Below are 16,593 nucleotides of genomic sequence, written 5' to 3'. Positions count from 1 at the left end.
TACACAAGCAGAGGCTCCGAGATCGTTCTCCTGAAACCTGTGGCTCTTTCCGGAGCTCTGGGGAGCTGCATTCCCACTCCGAGGGCACCAAGGGGCAAACGCTGACAGAGAAATAAATGTTTTTGGACGCGATACACTGTCCCAGAGGAAGGTAACGCCGGTGGGATGCCTTGGATGTTTTCCAGGCACACTACGGATTGCAAAGACCTCCCGCCCGCCTGGCCTCGGACACCCCTGTGCCCCCCTCGCCCGACAGAACCCGGCGTCCACTTTTGGGGCGGTTTATTTGGGTTTTGGGGTCTGGTGGAGGGGCTGTTGTTCAGCCCACTGCCGCTTCCCCCCGACATCCTTTTGAATCCGCGGCGAGTCGCCTTAAAAGGGCAAAATATCTGCGGAGAAACGGCAGCGGGAATGGGAACGGGGAGGGTGGGAATAGGAACTGGGAGTGGGGGGAAGCGAGAATGACAAGGGGGAATGGGAAGGGGAGGGGGACAGAGCGGCAGCCGCCGCCCCGGCACACACAGCCCGGCCCGGGTCCGGCCATGGCGGCCGCCCTGAGGGCGGGCAGTTGCCAGGAGACGGCGGGGCCCCGCCATGGCGGCGGGCAGGGCCGGGCACAGGGGCGAGCGGGCGGGCACCCGCCCGGGACACCGTCCCTGCCCCGCCATCCCAACCGGGGCAACACCGAGACACCGTCCCTGCCCCGCCATCCCAACCGGGGCAGCACCGGGACACCGTCCCTGCCCCGCCATCCCAACCGGGACACCGTCCCTGCCTCGCCATCCCCAGCCAGGGCAACACCGGGACACCGTCCCTGCCCCGCCATCCCAACCGGGGCAACACCGGGACACCGTCCCTGCCCCGCCATCCCAACCGGGGCAACACCGGGACACCGTCCCTGCCCCGCCATCCCAACCGGGGCAGCACCGGGACACCGTCCCTGCCCCGCCATCCCAACCGGGGCAGCACCGGGACACCGTCCCTGCCCCGCCATCCCAACCGGGGCAACACCGGGACACCATCCCTGCTCCTCCATCCCCGCTCAGGGCAGCACCGGGACACCGTCCCTGCCCCGCCATCCCAACCGGGGCAGCACCGGGACACCGTCCCTGCCCCGCCATCCCAACCGGGGCAGCACCGGGACACCGTCCCTGCCCCGCCATCCCAACCGGGGCAGCACCGGGACACCGTCCCTGCCCCGCCATCCCAACCGGGGCAGCACCGGGACACCGTCCCTGCCCCGCCATCCCCCACCGGGGCAACACAGGGACACCGTCCCTGCCCCGCCATCTCTGCCCGGGACACGGTCCCTGCCTCGCCATCCCCAGCCAGGGCAACACTGGGACACCGTCCCTGCCCCGCCATCCCCAACCGGAGCACCACCAGGACACCGTCCTTGCTCCTCCATCCTCGCTCAGGGCAGCACCGGGACACCGTCCCTGCCCCGCCATCTCTGCCCGGGACACCGTCCCTGTGCCCCGCCATCCCCAGCCAGGGCAGCAGGAGCATCGGACACGGGTCCGGAGGTGCAGCCGAGCCGTGCCCCGAGGGCTGCCATGTGCCCACACCCCGTCCCCGAGCACACCCAGCACACACGCACCCGACTGCCGGGATGGCTCCAGGGATCCTCCGGCGTTCCCGGTTAACAATTCCACGAGGAAGACGCCGGCCGCAGAGGGGAGGGGGGTTTGCCCACCGACGGGGAAGTCGTGCCGTGCCCGCACATGGAGCCCGGCGCTGCGAGCACCCGCTCGTCACCTCTGTCCTCTTTTCTCATCCCTTGAGGAGCGCTGAACCGAAGGCAGGGCGATTTATTGGCCAGCAAAAGGCACTACTCGCAGGGAACGATGCCGCTCCCGCGCGGGCTCCGTTTCTCTATTAAATCGCTCTAATTTGCCTAATCTGCGGCAGGTGTGAAACCGGGGCAGGTGTGAAACCAGGGCAGCGCATCCCCGGCGCGCCGGGAGCGGAGGATCCCTGCAACTTTCCCTGCCCTGCCCTGCCCCCCCCCTCCGCACACCCTCCACCGGAGCAGGACACCTCAACGAGCCACTGACACTGCCAAACCCCCCTCCCCAAAACACCAGCACCCCCTGGGCAGGAGAGGCTACCGGAGAGCCGGCACCGCATCCCGACGGGCTCTCAGTTTCCCTGCTGGGACTGTGCCCCTGCGGGACCCCGGAGCGACCCCCCGGGTTTGTCCCGCCCCCTCTCGTATCGGTAAAGCCCCCCGAGCCCGCGATCCGCTCCAACCCGCCGGCAGCAGCAACTCCCAGCGCCCGCCGCCGTGTCCCGCTTCGCCGGCGGGATGGGGGCGGCCGGGTCCCCCGGAGCCGAGACGGGGATCGAGGGTCCCCCTCCCCTCGCACCTCCGCGCTCGCTCCTGCCGCACATCTCCCCGCAAACCTGGCGCTCGCAACTTTCCCACCCCGCGGGACCACCCGGGGAGGATGCGGGATGTGGCCGCTCCGCAACCCCCCGCCCCGGTCCCTGCCCGGGGAGCGGCGGCGCGGCCGGGGGATGGCAGGGGATGGAGGGGAACGGAGGAAGAGAGGCGGCAGACAGGGAAGAGGGGTGGCGGGGGGCTGAGGGTGACCGCGGGGTGACCCCCTGCTTACTGCGGGCTCTTGGGGTAGAAGGGGAGGGTGACGTGGCTCAGATCCTGGATGTCGAAGGCGGTGGGCTCGGCCGAGATCGCCTGGCGCTTGGTCCGCTGCTCGCCCTGCAAGGTGCCGGCGCTCTGCTGCTGCGCCTGCTGCGTGGCGGGCCGGATCACCGAGCGGTACTTGTCCAGCTCGTTCTGCAGCTTCTGGATCAGTTCGTCCTTCTGGTCCAACTCCAGCTCCAGCTCGTCGATGAGCGCATCCCGCTGCCGCAGCTCCTCGATCTTCTCCTGCAGCGCGTACTGTAAATCCCGCAAAGTGCCCATGGTCCTGCCGCCGCGCTCGCCCCTCGCCGCTCCCGGCAACTTTCCCCCCCCCGGGCCGCCCTGCCGTGCTCGGGCCAACTCGGCCCCCGCCGCCCCCTCGGCCCGGCCCGGCGGGGCCCCGCCGCAGCCGGACCCCCGGCACGGCGCTGGGAGCCGGGCTGTTGTCAGGGGCGATCGCGATCCGCCTGCGTCAGGCTGGGCTGGCGAGGGAGCCGAGACACACACACACACACCCGCGGCGGGAAGGAGGGAGGGAGGGGAGGCGGGAGGGAGGGCGGCGGGAGGGAGGCAGGGGCGGCGGGGAGGATGCACATGCTCTCCCCGCTCGCTCCCGCCCGGCCCCGCCGCTCCCCGCGCCGCCCACGCCCCGCGGGGTGGCCCGGCGGGGGCTGCGGGCGGGGAGGAGGGATGGAGGGAGGGGACCGGCCGGGAGCGGCTCCCCGCGCCTCCCCGCCCGTCCTCCCGCGGGAGGAGGCCGTCAGGTCCGAGCTGCGCCGTCCTGCCCTCCCGTCCCGCTGCCGGCGTGTCCCCGGTGCCCTCCCTCCATCCTCTGCTCCGCTCAAGGTGCCGCTTTTCCCTGAGGAACTCGCCCGGCTTATCTCCCCTTTACTTTGTTTTTAAATAGCCCATTTTTATCGCCTGCTCGGAGTGGAAGCACAAGCCGGCGGCTGGCATGGCTCCTCCTCAGTCTCAGCAAGCTTCGGGCTCCAAAAACCCAGATTTCCATGTGAATATCGGTCAAGTATGTCTGCACTGGAAAAGCCTGGAGGCAGGGCAGATGGGTTTCTGAGCACTAAAAAAAAAAACCCCGTAACTTAAAATCTGGGAATTTTCCGTGTAGCCCAAATACCCACGTGAAAGCACACGCCGGTTTCTGCCGTACCAAACGCCATCGGATTTTCCCGGAGTGCGGGATTTTCCCTCGCGCACTCGGATTCCCTGCGTGCCGCTACACGCCGGCTCTACCTATGCGATACAGTCCGCGGGGCTGCAGCACAAAAATAACAGATTTAGACGAGCCGCATCGGCTGAGCCCTCGGTGCCAAATGGTTCTGGTTCCTTCCCTCGTGCCCGCCTTTGCCAAGCGATGCACGTCCTGACAGAGCGACTCCCAGGACTGGCCCCCCAGGGAAAGAAAGAGGGGTGTGCGGGCCGGCTTGGGGCTTCCCGGTAAGATCGTCCGGTCTGGAGGACTCAGCGATAAAAGCTCCCGCAGCCCAGCTGGGCACTGACACCCCGCAAGAGCACCCGCAGCGCCGGGGCAGCTTCGTGCTCAGATGTTTTCAGGGCAGCACAAACAGCTGCTTCTATTCCCTCTTGGGGAGCTGGATTTGGGGAGAAGGAGGATGCAGCCAGGGATACGTTTTTTTTGGGGGGGTGGGTGGTAGCTACATGTTTGTACCTAGACCTCCCCTGCGGGCACTAGCTAGGAATGCCAGACATCCAGACCCTGTTTATGGGATTGAGCTCTTTTAGGGTTTCCCGTTTATTGTTTTTTTTTTACTGTTATGTACTGGCGCTTGCCTGAGTCCAAAGCTCCAGCTTTCAACCTGCAGATGGTCTTTATAAAATAAATTTAAAAAAAAATAGGAGTTACAACTGCTTCCTGCTCCATGCTGATCTTGGAAAGGGCCTGGCCTCTGTTCACAGACACGAGGCTTTGTAGGATCTTCATGTACTTGACCCGTCCTGCATTTTTCCAGATGCACGTGAAAAGGGGGGGGGGGGGGGGAATGAGTTATGCAAAAAGCCTCAGTTTTCAGTCCCCTCAATACATGTGTGCCAGGCACAAAGCAAAGTCCCCCAGTTGTTTTCACAGATTCAAGTTCAGACAGCATTTTTTACTGCCTGTTCCCTCCATTCCGGCCTCACACAACTCGCCAGGAGCAAAAGTACCAAATATCCTCTGAACATTTCCATTTTAAAGAAAACCAGCATTAAACAGATGCATTCCTGCTGCCTGCAAACTAGGAATCGGTGATAAATAAAATATTTTAATAGCATTCAGCCAACATGCTTTAAGTTTTATTGTTTTCCTCCCTCCAGAAGTGATACCGATGTCTGGATGAGGGAGACAGAGATACAGTCAACTGAAGCCCACCAGGCTTCAAAGGAATCCCAGCCCTGGGGGGAAACTGGTGCATAATTTCTCAGTGACAGGCAGTAAAGTCACACTACTTGGTTTCTATTAGAGGTGCCCAGCCTGGGACTGAGACAACAGCACCACGATCAGAGAGGATCCGGAGAAAACCATGACAAATTATGGGCAGTAAAGCTGTCAAGGAATTTAGCTGAGTGTATATAAAGAATACATTTATTTACAGGTGGGAAGCAGATTTTCGTAAGATCCTTGAGGCCTGAAGAGAGATTTTTATGGCTCAGTTTTAGGTTTGGGACCGTAACCAGCAGCTATCAAGTCTAAGGCCGGTCTTTCCTGATTTAAGGACGAGGCCAGAGCAGCCCAAAGGGCTTCGTAACCCGACAGCCGAGTTCTGCCACGGGAAGGCAGCTGGCAGTTGCCTATTTTTGGCTATTCCCTGCTCTCCCAAAGAAACCATGGGCTGAGTGCAGATCCTGGCACCGGCTGGTGTGTAATCTCAGGGATCCCAGGGTACTGCCCCACTCCAATAAAAAATAAATCCCATGATCCCATTCCTTTCAACTTAAAGCTCCAAATAAAAAAAAAAATAAATAAAAATCTCAGACTCTCAGAGCAGCTGCTTTGTCTTCTGGAGCCAGGGAATGGAAAGAAACAGCTTTAGGGAGAAGAATGGCAGGAATGCACCAACTGGCTTGGATTCGGGAGGACGGGGTGAAGCTGCTCTGTTTGTTAAGGAAGCCTTTGGCCACGGACATCCCAAAGGCTTTTTGTGATCCCTCCTCTGTGCCTGGATGTCAAGTAAGCAGGAAGCACAGGAAAAAAAAAGAGCATCTGCAGACAGCATCCTCTCTGCCCCAAAACGCAGCATTCCAGGGCTGGATGGTGGGAATCACATGGAACAGGGATGTTCCTCCTCTCCAAGGGGGCTCTGATGAACTCACAACATTTCCTCTCTGCACAGCTCCGAGGTTTTAATAGCTTTTGCTTCTAAACCTTCCAGGGATCATCTGTCACCAAACTCACCCACTCAGCTGCTGTCTTCCGAGCTAAAACCACATTTGAACACCCTCCATTCCACAGACACCTCCCTGGATTCCCAAGGACAAGCTCAGGAAGGCAGCGGGATCCCTGACAAGCAAATGTCACCTTGCTACGGCCAGCCAGGACAGCGTGGATGGAGAGGCTGGAGATGCATCACTGACCACATACACAAACACTTTCCTCCTCCTGGAAGCATTTTTTTTTCTCTCCCCTGCCTAATCCACTCTATTCTCTTCCCAAAATATCCGCAGGAGCAGATCAGCCCGTGGCAGGGAGTTGAACCACCTGGATTTTGCGATGGATTTCCCCGCTCGGTGCCCAGTGCCTTCCCTGCATACACATTCCCAGCAACACCTTTACAGTGAGAAAGACTAAAACACAGGGAGATGTAGGGGAAAGCAGCACGTATAGGAGCTGAACTCTTGCAGAAAGCACGCTGCAAACAACTCCAGTTGTATCCATCCCCGAGTGTCTCATCCGTGGGATGCCACCTGCTGTTCCCTGTCCCCAAAATGGCAGAGGAAGGAGTGCCACCTACTGAAACGTGAACACCCCTGGCTCCTCCCTAGGGCACATCTGGCCATTCTTTTTGCCTTTTCAGAATCACAGAACACTGAGTTGGAAGGGACCCACAAGGATCATGGAGGGCCCATGTGGGGTTTTGCCCCACGGTGCCTCTGGTAACTCCTTCTGGGGCCACGGTGCCCTCCAGGTTTATATGGGGCAGCTGGAAAGTAATTCAGCCCCCAAGGGTGGGGATGAGGCTGAAACTGCTGTGTCAAAGCAGCCTCACCAAGACCAAGGAGCAGGAAGGGGCAATATCTGGGGAGTGCTTCAGCCTGATTTCTCTCTGAAAATAAGCCCTATTTTCTTGTGACACTGGATGTTCCTCCTTATTTTGGTCCTTTTTGGAGCCTCTAAAACTGGGAGCTGAAACCCATCTGTTCCTCCCCACTGAAGGGATGGAGATACCCAGGGCTGAGCACTATTGCAGTGAGTGCTGTCATTTAAACCCCATTGATTCCCGAGTGCTGGAAGTCAAATCCACGTCTAAACTGGATTAACTTGAAGCTTTTCCTTTAGTACATTCTCAGTAAGAAGCACTGAGAAGTAGCTCTTGTGAAGAGCACGCAACTGGCTCCAGCCTCCCCAGGAAATCCTCCCAGGATGAAGATCATTTGGAGCAGAACAGAGCAAGAAGGATCATTTGGAGCAGAGCAAGACTTATTAATGGCACAAAAAATTGCTCGCTGCAGAATAAGCAAGGGGGGGAAAAAATAATCATGTGCTGTACTGCAGTTGGTAATGCATTTAGCTCTTTATATCACATTAGGGAGATGCAGAACACAAAAATGAATGTTTGTGCCATGCAAGGCAGAAGGATGAGACGTACTGAGTGTATAACAGCCTGGAATTATCCATGGAACACCGTGGTTTCAAGCCCTCCTCCCCCCCCTGTGTGCAGATGCAGGAGTCAGAATCAGATGGGAGATCCAAGTTCCATGTTCTCCTTAGGGAGCCTTTTGTCTGGAAAGAATAGATGGCACAAAGGACCCCATGCACTGGCAAGGTAAGGGAAACCCTTCCCTCACTGTTTTTCCAGGCTGGAGGAAATCCTGGATCCCTGGTTCCTGCTGGGTGGGCTGCAGAGCTGAAACATGAGGGGTATCAGCCATCCCCACGGGAGGAACATGAGCTTTGCATCAAAATGGCACAGAAAATCATCCTCAATCAGTTCAACAAGCCCTCCAAAGTTTGCTCCTCCCATCAGAGCACCCAAAACTGCCCCTCTGACTTCTTTCCCCCACTAACAAGACCCTGTTCCCACCATCTCTTCCCACGTGTCTGCAGAAACCGCGGATCCTCTGCCCTCCCACGAGCACCTGACACGCTTCAGTTGGAAGATGCCTCCCTAAGCCAGGTGTTTTCTCCCCTGATTGCAGGGGGAGTTGGATTTTCAGCAGCTCAGCCCTCAGGTGGGTCTCCACATCCCTTCGCTCCGGTGCTGGCTCAGCTGCCCGCGAGTCCCTGCGGAGTGAAGGGGATGTGTTCCCACGGGATTCCTGGCAGCATTTCTCACACCCCCAAGCCTAAATGAAATCTCTGGGGCTGGGCTTTCTCCAGGCAAGAGTAAACACATTTTCTGTGTGCTCCTAGACAGGAGCTGCAAACAGCAACAGGACTCCAGGTGTGGGAATTGCCATCCACGATCCTGATCCCTCCTGTTCACACACACCTCAAGTGATTGGGTGGGGGTTTTTTTCCCACCTGCCAGAAAAGGCTGGACTGCCCAGCAAGATCAGACATGAGCAGAGCTCAGACAAGTCTTCCTGTGGACTGGATTAAGCCAGAAACAGCCTCAAAATGATTCAGCTGCCTTAGAAGTCTCTTTAGGCTCATATAAAGCAGCAACTTGTTCTGCAAACTGCCAAAATAAATACTTAGTGCTGCTTTGCAGTTACTACAATTAGGCACTGCCTATGCCCCTGCTTTTCTCAGCAGTCCCAGGGCACTGACTGTATGTAGAGCAAAAGCAGCATTTAGACAAGGAGGGCCCTGGAAATGTATTTTTTCTTCTGCTTTCAGCCATAAGCAACCAGCAAATGAACCCAGGGACCAATTAAACTAAATGTAAGGAAGCAGATCTAGTCTTGGAGCCATGAGACACAGGATATAAGGAAGGTGAAGTTTGCAGAAAACAAACTCAGCTGATCTCTTTGGGAAAACAGGTCCATTCTGGCTCCCACACACGTGTCTGTGAGACTGGGGGCAGCTGAAACGTTTGGAGGAAGGTGGGAGCCAAGCACTGGATCTGAGTTCCATAGAGAGGTGGCTGGGATAGCCAGGCCAGCTTCCTTCCACTTCCCATCAGCCAGCACTGAACTGCTGGGAACAGCCCAAGCTCAGTGACCCTTCAGCTTCACTATGTTGGGGTCATGGGGAAGGGGGGGGAGAGCTCAGTGACTCATCCCACCAAAGGACGTGGGGTTACTGCCCAGGGACTAAAACAAGGACAACATCCCAGTGCCAACAGAGCTCTGCAGTGTCACAGTCACTGAACACAGCATGCACAGGCTCCAGACAGATCCACAAACCTCACTCTTTGGAGGCAAAACCCTGACAAAGCCACAGGCACAGCCAGAAACCTCCAGCTCCTAAACACACTGCCTGGCACCTTGGGATTGGGCTGCCTGGGAGAGGCACCTGGGCAGAACATAGATCTGACTTTCCCATGTTACAGGGAACTCAACAGTGTGTCAGGATATCCAGGGTCAAATTCCAGCTTTCTGCCTTTGTTTCTGACTGCATCTGCACCTACAGACCATGGGAAACCACCTCCTTGATTGTCTTCACGTGGGACTCCAACTAGCAACAACAGCTCCCTGGGGCACCTCTGGGAACCACAGAATCCCACAATGGTTTGGGTTGGAAGGGACCTGAAAGCTCACCCATTCCCACCCCCTGCCATGGGCAGGGACACCTCCCACCAACCCAGGTTGCTCCAAGCCCCGTCCAACCTGGCCTTGGACACTTCCAGGGATCCAGGGGCAGCCACAGCTTCTCTGGGCAACCTGTGCCAGGGCCTCCCCACCCTCACAGGGGAGAATCGCTTCCCAATATCCCCTCTAACCCTGCCCTCTGGCAGTGGGAAGTCATTCTCACTCCAGGCCCCTGGAAATAGTCTCTCTCCATCTTTCCTGTCACCTCCCTTCAGGTCCTGGAAGGGCACGATTAACTCACCACAATCAGGTCACCCCAGAGCCTTCCCTTCTCCGGGCTGAGCAATCCAAATTCTCCCAGTCTTCGTGGAGCACTGGTTCTTGCTGGGCACTGGGAAAAACTTGCAGTGCCCAAAAGTGGGATTTATCCCTGGAGGCAGCTGCAGTTCTTCACAGTTTACTTTTAAAACGTGGCACAAACACAGCTAAACTCCTCAGTCACATCTTTTCCTCTCTTCTCCTCTCCCTCTGCAACTTGCTGATTTGGTTTGGTCACAGTCCTCTGGCTGCAAGAGGTGGAAAGCAAAACCCGTGGGAAGGTTTGAACAGCAAGAGACTTGTCTTCCCCCAGAATTACATTAATTGATAGCAGCTCATTCCTACAGCCTTATTTTGAAGCTGCTCGGTGCCATTCCTTAACTTCCCGGGTTTAATGGTGACAAAGCACTCGCCAGCCCCGAGCATTTGCAATTCCGGGTGCTCCCTCTCATCACCCTTTCGGACCCTGCAGTGTTTCTTATCTCTCCTTGCCAGTAATGCACCACTCACCTCCCGTAATTGCCTTGGTCTGTTGGGTTGATTTATCCGGCCTTCAAAACAATTCATTTATATTTGCAATTGAATTAGAAATAAACACGTATTCCGCTGGCCCTGATATGAAAATAACCAGCGTGTTACCATTATTTCAGGACAGATGCATTGAGAGCACGTGCCCCGTCTCTTTATGTAATCAGATTAATTCCCCTTGCTTATTAAAAATTATTATTTGGCTGTTTCAGGTATTTGTAATAATAAACGTAGATGTTAAATCTGTGGTTTACACGCCTGGGCAACGGGCTGGTGTTTCTTTAAGTTGCACTGAGAGTCGCCTTCGTTGTGAAAAACAGATTTGTGCTGGAATTTACTCTGAGGTCTTTGACGTCCCGAGCTCCTGCACGTATTTCACTGAAGCACCAGACTTGCATTTAGGTTTCTAGAAGTGTTTATGGCCACAGTTCCAGCAACGCTAAACCTTTCCTCGCAGAAAACATTTCCAAAAAAGCCTTTGCCCTCCACAGTCGAGCCCGGTGATCATTTAAAGGCTTAGAATCGATGGCTGCCCCCCACAGCGGCCCCGGCTCGTCAGGGTACCGGGGAAACATCCGTGAATCATCCAGGCACAATCTGCAAACAGGAGCTCACCTCGGCTCGCACAAAGGTTTTACAGCGCTCCACTGACTTCTACAGCTATTTCTTATTTATGCTTGGGGAAACTTCATCAAGTCGGGCTCTCAGAGTGCGTGAAGTGTTTATGCTCTCCGTTTTCTCTTTGTCAGTGTTCGCTGGCACTGATTGCTCTACTCAGCGGAGCATTAGGGGCCGTTGTTTGCCTGATTTCCTCGGCGCTGCCAACATCTTCCCCCTGACTGCCCTGCTGCGCCGGGTGAGTCAGGGCACGGAAAGCACTTTCATTCTCACCTTGCCACAATTTCTGCTTCAAATCAGCGGCTGAACCCCCGGCTGAGACGGGGGTTCGCTGTTGCTGCACCGCCACTGCTCTATCTCCTCACCTGGGAACCTGGGGCTGTGGTGCCTTTCCTGCCCCCAGCTCCATCTCCAGCTGGTTTTGCTCTCACCTCGACTCCTCTCCCTTGCACAGTATGAAAACGTGCATGGAATCGTGCTGGGAAGGTTCTCCTGTGCAGCCCTTCCCCACCACAAAACGTGCCAGGAAGGTTTGCTCCTGCACATTCTCCCCACCACCTCCTGACCTTGGATTTGGGAGGACAGCAGCACAATTTTCACTGCTGGGGAATTATGATAGCGACTCGTGGGAGCTTCCTCAAACCTAGAGGGAAAAAGCCTTTGGAAGTGATGATCCTGCAAAGGCAACGTGCACTTTGGGGCTGCTTTGCTGTGCTCTAGAAAGATTTCTAGGTTGGTGATGTCCTTTCAGAGAATCCCAGAATGGCTTGGAAGGGGTTTAAAGCTCATCTCATTCCACCCCCTACCATGGGCAGGGACACCTCCCACTAGCCCAGGTTGCTCCAAGCCCCGTCCAACCTGCCCTTGGACACTTCCAGGGATCCAGGGGCAGTCACAGCTGCTCTGGGCAACCTGGGCCAGGGCCTCACCATTCTCACAGGGGAGAATGTTTTCCCAGTATCCCATCTATCCCTGCCCTCTTGGGAGTGGAAAGCCAGTCCCCCTTGTCCTGGCACTCCAGGCCCTTGGAAATAGTCTCTCTCCATCTTTCCTGCTGGCCCCTTCAGGCCCTGGAAGGCCACAATTTGGTCACCCCAAAGCTTCTCCTCTCCAGGCTGAACAATCCCAGCTCTCCCAGCCTTTCATCTCAGCAGAGCTGCTCCAGCCCTCTGATCCTCTCGGTGCCTCCTCTGGACTGGCTCCAACATCTCCCCATCCTTCCTGCGCTGGGACTTCTCCGCAGGAACTATTCCTGTGGAAGCTTTCCCGTCTCTGGCCCAAACAACAAGGCAATTTTTTTTTAATTCCCCGTGTTCCTGCAATCCGAATACACAAAGCTCAGCGTGCAAACCCATCTCCAAAGCGCCCGACACGCCGTGAAAGTGCCCCGTGTCAGAATCGGGGGGATGGATATCGGTGGCACCGCGCTTTGTGTCCGTGCTCCCTGGAACAAGAGTGCAAATTCACAGCCCGCTTCAAAACCCACCCCTGCTCCTTTCCAGACGCGCAGAACTCAATTTATTTGTGCCTTTACACGCTCTTTTTTTTTTTTTTTTCCCTCCTCGTTGCTCAGAAGCCACGACCGGCAGCAAAACGAGTGTTTTTTCAGCGCCCGGTGCCACCTCCCCTCGCAGCGGGTGCTTGGCCCCGCTCTGTTCCCTTACATGGCCCTGCAGCTCTGGCTGCATTCTCCGCATTCTTTCCCTTTTTCCCCCTGCTTTTGAATTTTCCTTCGCTTTGAGGAGCGGAGAAAACACCAACACGAGGAGTAATGCCGCCCTCTGCTGCCCTGCGCCTTCGCAGCAAATCCCCATCGCGACAAAAAAAAACCCCATACCCCCCGACCCAAAACACTCAGAAAAAAAAGGCAATATAAAATCAAAAATGCATAAAAAAAAATAAAAATAGTATCGATGAACCCCAGCGTTAAGTTCCCTCTGCTATATCGATATATTCTATTTCTCAGCAAGAGGGCAGGATGAATATTAGAAAGTTTTCTCAAGTTAGACACTGCAGTGATGAAGAGGTGAACACGTGGCATATTAAAGGGGTTATTCATACAAAAATGGGCATTTATAAAACCACAGTGCTGTCTACATGTCCCTTATGGTAATCAACCCCACAGCCACCTTCTTAATATTCGGTTTACTTAATAAGCAAATTATTTCAGAGCTGTAACAACTCTAACCTGATGTCCCAGCAGAACAGACAGCACATTTTAGGTGGGGTTTTTGCACCACACCACATTTTAGGTGGGTTTTCTCTGCCACACCTCTGTGTGCTCCCCATAAAGAGAGGCAAGAGACTGATTTGCTGCGAGTGGGAATCGATGATTTGATCCAATAATAGGCATAAAATCATTGATTTGCAGCAGTTCCTGGCTCAGCACCCAGTACATGCACATAAAAATCAGGACAGGCAAACCTAAACATCTCTACTTTTTAGCATCAGTGACCAACTGAATGACCAGTGTGAAAAAGGAAGGCATTTTGGTTTTGTTATATACCACAATTATGTATTTAGTCTCATTTTTTTAGGTTCTCAGTTGTTTTCAGGGGTCTGGCTCTTTTTACTTATCATTTATATTCCCTTGTAAACCCTCATAAAAGCCAATTAAACTTAAGCAGCTCCTGCTAACACCACAAATATGTCACAGCAATTGCGATTAATCCAAAAAACGAACAGCCCCAACTTCCCAAACTCCTCAGATCTACAGGTAAAGTTAAACTTTGCAAGCAAACTCTTATTTAAAAAAGAAAAAAATAATGTAATTTTCAGGCAGAAGTGGTATTGATTGGGCAGCAGAACAGCAAATGCTGAGCATGGAGGTCTAAATTATGGGGGAAGAATGGATACAGGAGCTCCACTAGGACACAGGATTTAAATAGATGGGTTTTTTCCCCTCAGGCTTTGTAGGGGATGCTCAGGACAGGGGGTAAATAATGGTTTTGGAAGGCAGATCAGACCCAGGCAGATGGGGAGATTCAGGGGAATAAATCTCTCCTCAGGCTGAAACTGTGCAGTGCCCAGTTCTTTGGGGGTACAAAGCACCTGCCAGGAGGTGGAACTGGAGATGTGAACCCTGTGTCTCATATCCAGCCTATGGACAAGCCAAATTCTCCCATCTGTGCTCTTCCAAAGGGACAAACAACCACCCCAGTGCCACCATGGTTTCTCCTGTTAAAAGGTTTCACCAAAAGCAGCAGAGCTGAATCAGCTTTGAAGGTTTTCAGTGGCAAATTCACTTCCCCGGGTGATTCCTCGGTGAGAGGGGAAGGCTCAGGGCAGAGCCTTTCCATTCCATCCTGGGAAATCACGAGCATTCCTTAAATTCCTCCCTCACTAACCCATTTCCACAGGGTTCTCCCAGTTCTGTAACAAACTGCACCCCTTTGGAATCACCTTCACAAAACAAGAGCAGGGGGAAAATGGGATTCCTTGAGGAGATTTTCCTTTAGGAAGGGGTTAAAAAAAAAGACTTACTAAAGGAATCAGGATGGCAGATGCCTCCTCATGTAAATAAGGAGTTGTACACTCCAGGTTTTCAGCTTGTTGCCTGTAGGGCAAATAAAAAGAACTAAATCCAAATATATCCACAGGCATCGATAAGTACAGAATCCCAGAGTCACTTAGGTTGGAAAAGACCTCCTAGACCATCGAGTCCAACCTGTGACTGATCCCCAAATCAGTTATCTGTCTACAGTGCAACCACTTCCAACTTCTGGGGGGAAAAGACCTGTTTTCCTGAGGCTTGGTGTTATTCATCCACCCAAAAGAGCAATGCAGACAGAGCTTTAGGCCAGTGACTGTTCCCAGTCCTAAAATCTCATTTAAAGCCAATCAGTTAACTCAAAACTTCCATTTAATGCAATATTTTTTCCTTTTTAACTACCAAATGCTTTCTATTTTTTACCAGAAAAGCCTTTTGACGTGAATTCAGGTTTTACTGGCCACTGAATGGCAAGTTTTGTGCTTGCAAAACTAGGCTTTCCATTGGTAGGGCATTGTTAGGGCCCATTCCATGATTCCAATGGGTTTCAAATATTTATGTTTTAGTTGATATTTAGTTGCTATTTATCCTCTTCAGCAACACAGAGGAAACAGAGACTGGAGCATCACACAGCTTTCAGAACCATCTTCAAGTTCTTGCAGAGAGCAGTGATTAAAGCTTTAACAAATGTACCTGTTCCTGCCCTGAAGGAAAGAAGGGCTGTTTGAACATAAATCCAGTTGAGTTTGAACACAGCTGGTCTGTTGATCATCCAAACCACATGGTTTAACCCATCTCTTTTCAACTGCAGGTTTAGCTTGTTCCATTTTATCTCTTTTCTGCTCCTAAAAGACACAGCAGCCTAAAACGTGAGCTAATTGCACCTCCTGCCAACTGCTCGGGTTAATTAACGTAATTACTCATTCCTATCCTGGTCAGCTCGCTGAATTCATCTGCTGTATTTCCAGCCTGAATAATTTAACAGGTATTAATTATTTATGCCTCGTAGCTCTTTCAGAGGAGCTGTTCAGAGTCAATGCCAGTTATTAGACTTGGCAGACAGGGCCGAGCTGTGCCCCGGGAGGGCCGGCCCCTCCCCTCCTCGTGCCTGCTTTATCCCGGGATTACAGGGGGAAATGGGAAGGGTTGCACCGAGCCACCAGAAAGCATCGTGCATTAAACCCCCCCTGCATCCAGCACTTGATTTATGGGTGATGCCAGCGAGTTCAAAGGAATGTGAAAATAAAAGCATCTCCCTGCCAAAGCACCTCTTCCTTTTGCCTCAGTCGGCAGAAGATGTTGTAAAGGACGAGACTGCGAGTCAGCAAACATCCCTCCCCCGGAAGCTTTGCGGGGATTTTCTCTTCTGGCAATCAAAGTTGCTGGGTTGCAGCGAGGGAAAGACCCTGCGGCCACAGAGTGGTCATCAGAACCCCCAAAAAGGGGGAGGGGGTTGTTGAATATCACACACACACACGGCTTTACCTGTGCCCAGCCCACCTGCGAGCTGCCAGAAAAGCCAGGCTGGTGATCTCCTCCTCCCCACCCTCATCCCTCAATTCAGGGGGGCCTCGGGGAGGAAACGGCTCCACAGAAACCCAGAGGGGGAAGTTCTGACCAGTGTGTGAGTAGGAAGTAATTAATTAAGAGACTAAGCGACGACTAGAGACCAATAATGACCTGGAGCTGCTGGTGGCTGAGGCTGAACTGCTTTTTCAGAGTGCTAAAACCCCCACTGTGTGGGAAAGGATGCTGAGCAGCTGGAGGTGGTGTTGAAGAAGGCAAGCAAATACCAGGGAGCCAACAGAAAATCTTTATCAGGGGCTTGAATTGTTTAGCTTATGGAAAAAAAAAAATTGACAAACCCCTCCTATATTACATTCTATTGACAGTATAATGCAGATGAAGTGTTAAGTATTAAGTGGCATTTTTGGAGCAGCAGGGAAAGGCCTTCTGAGAACTGTAAGATGGGTGAATTCAGCTGAAAGGTGAGGCACCTGTTTTGAACCCGAGGGGCAGAAATCCAGGAGAACCAACTGCCCAGATGTGGTGGGTCACACACATCTCCACCTGCAGCTCGGGGTCAGCAGGGCCCCCTCAGCCACCTCCTCCACCGGGGAGCTCCGAG

General features: G+C 54.1%; 1 protein-coding gene across 3 annotated transcripts in view; it reads right to left on the bottom strand.

Moving 5' to 3' along the window:
- Nucleotides 1-16,593, bottom strand: part of PRKG1 (protein kinase cGMP-dependent 1) — a 387,732-nt gene that overhangs the window by 354,389 nt on the left and 16,750 nt on the right. The window contains exon 1 of one of the 3 annotated variants that reach the window (XM_064662171.1): nt 2,619-3,284. The exons of 1 other annotated variant lie outside the window; for it this stretch is intronic. In XM_064662171.1, coding sequence (XP_064518241.1) covers nt 2,619-2,929 — 311 coding nt within the window. In that variant the 5' untranslated portion in view covers nt 2,930-3,284. Of the gene's footprint in view, nt 1-1,600; nt 1,620-2,618; nt 3,285-16,593 lie in introns of those variants that run through there. One more of the 3 variants, XM_064662174.1, reaches the window with a different exon arrangement.

This window comes from Pseudopipra pipra, chromosome 8, assembly GCF_036250125.1.
Source record: "Pseudopipra pipra isolate bDixPip1 chromosome 8, bDixPip1.hap1, whole genome shotgun sequence".
NCBI classification, from domain to species: domain Eukaryota; kingdom Metazoa; phylum Chordata; class Aves; order Passeriformes; family Pipridae; genus Pseudopipra; species Pseudopipra pipra.
Note: the sequence above shows the minus strand (reverse complement) of the source record. Positions and strands in the feature narration are given on the sequence as shown.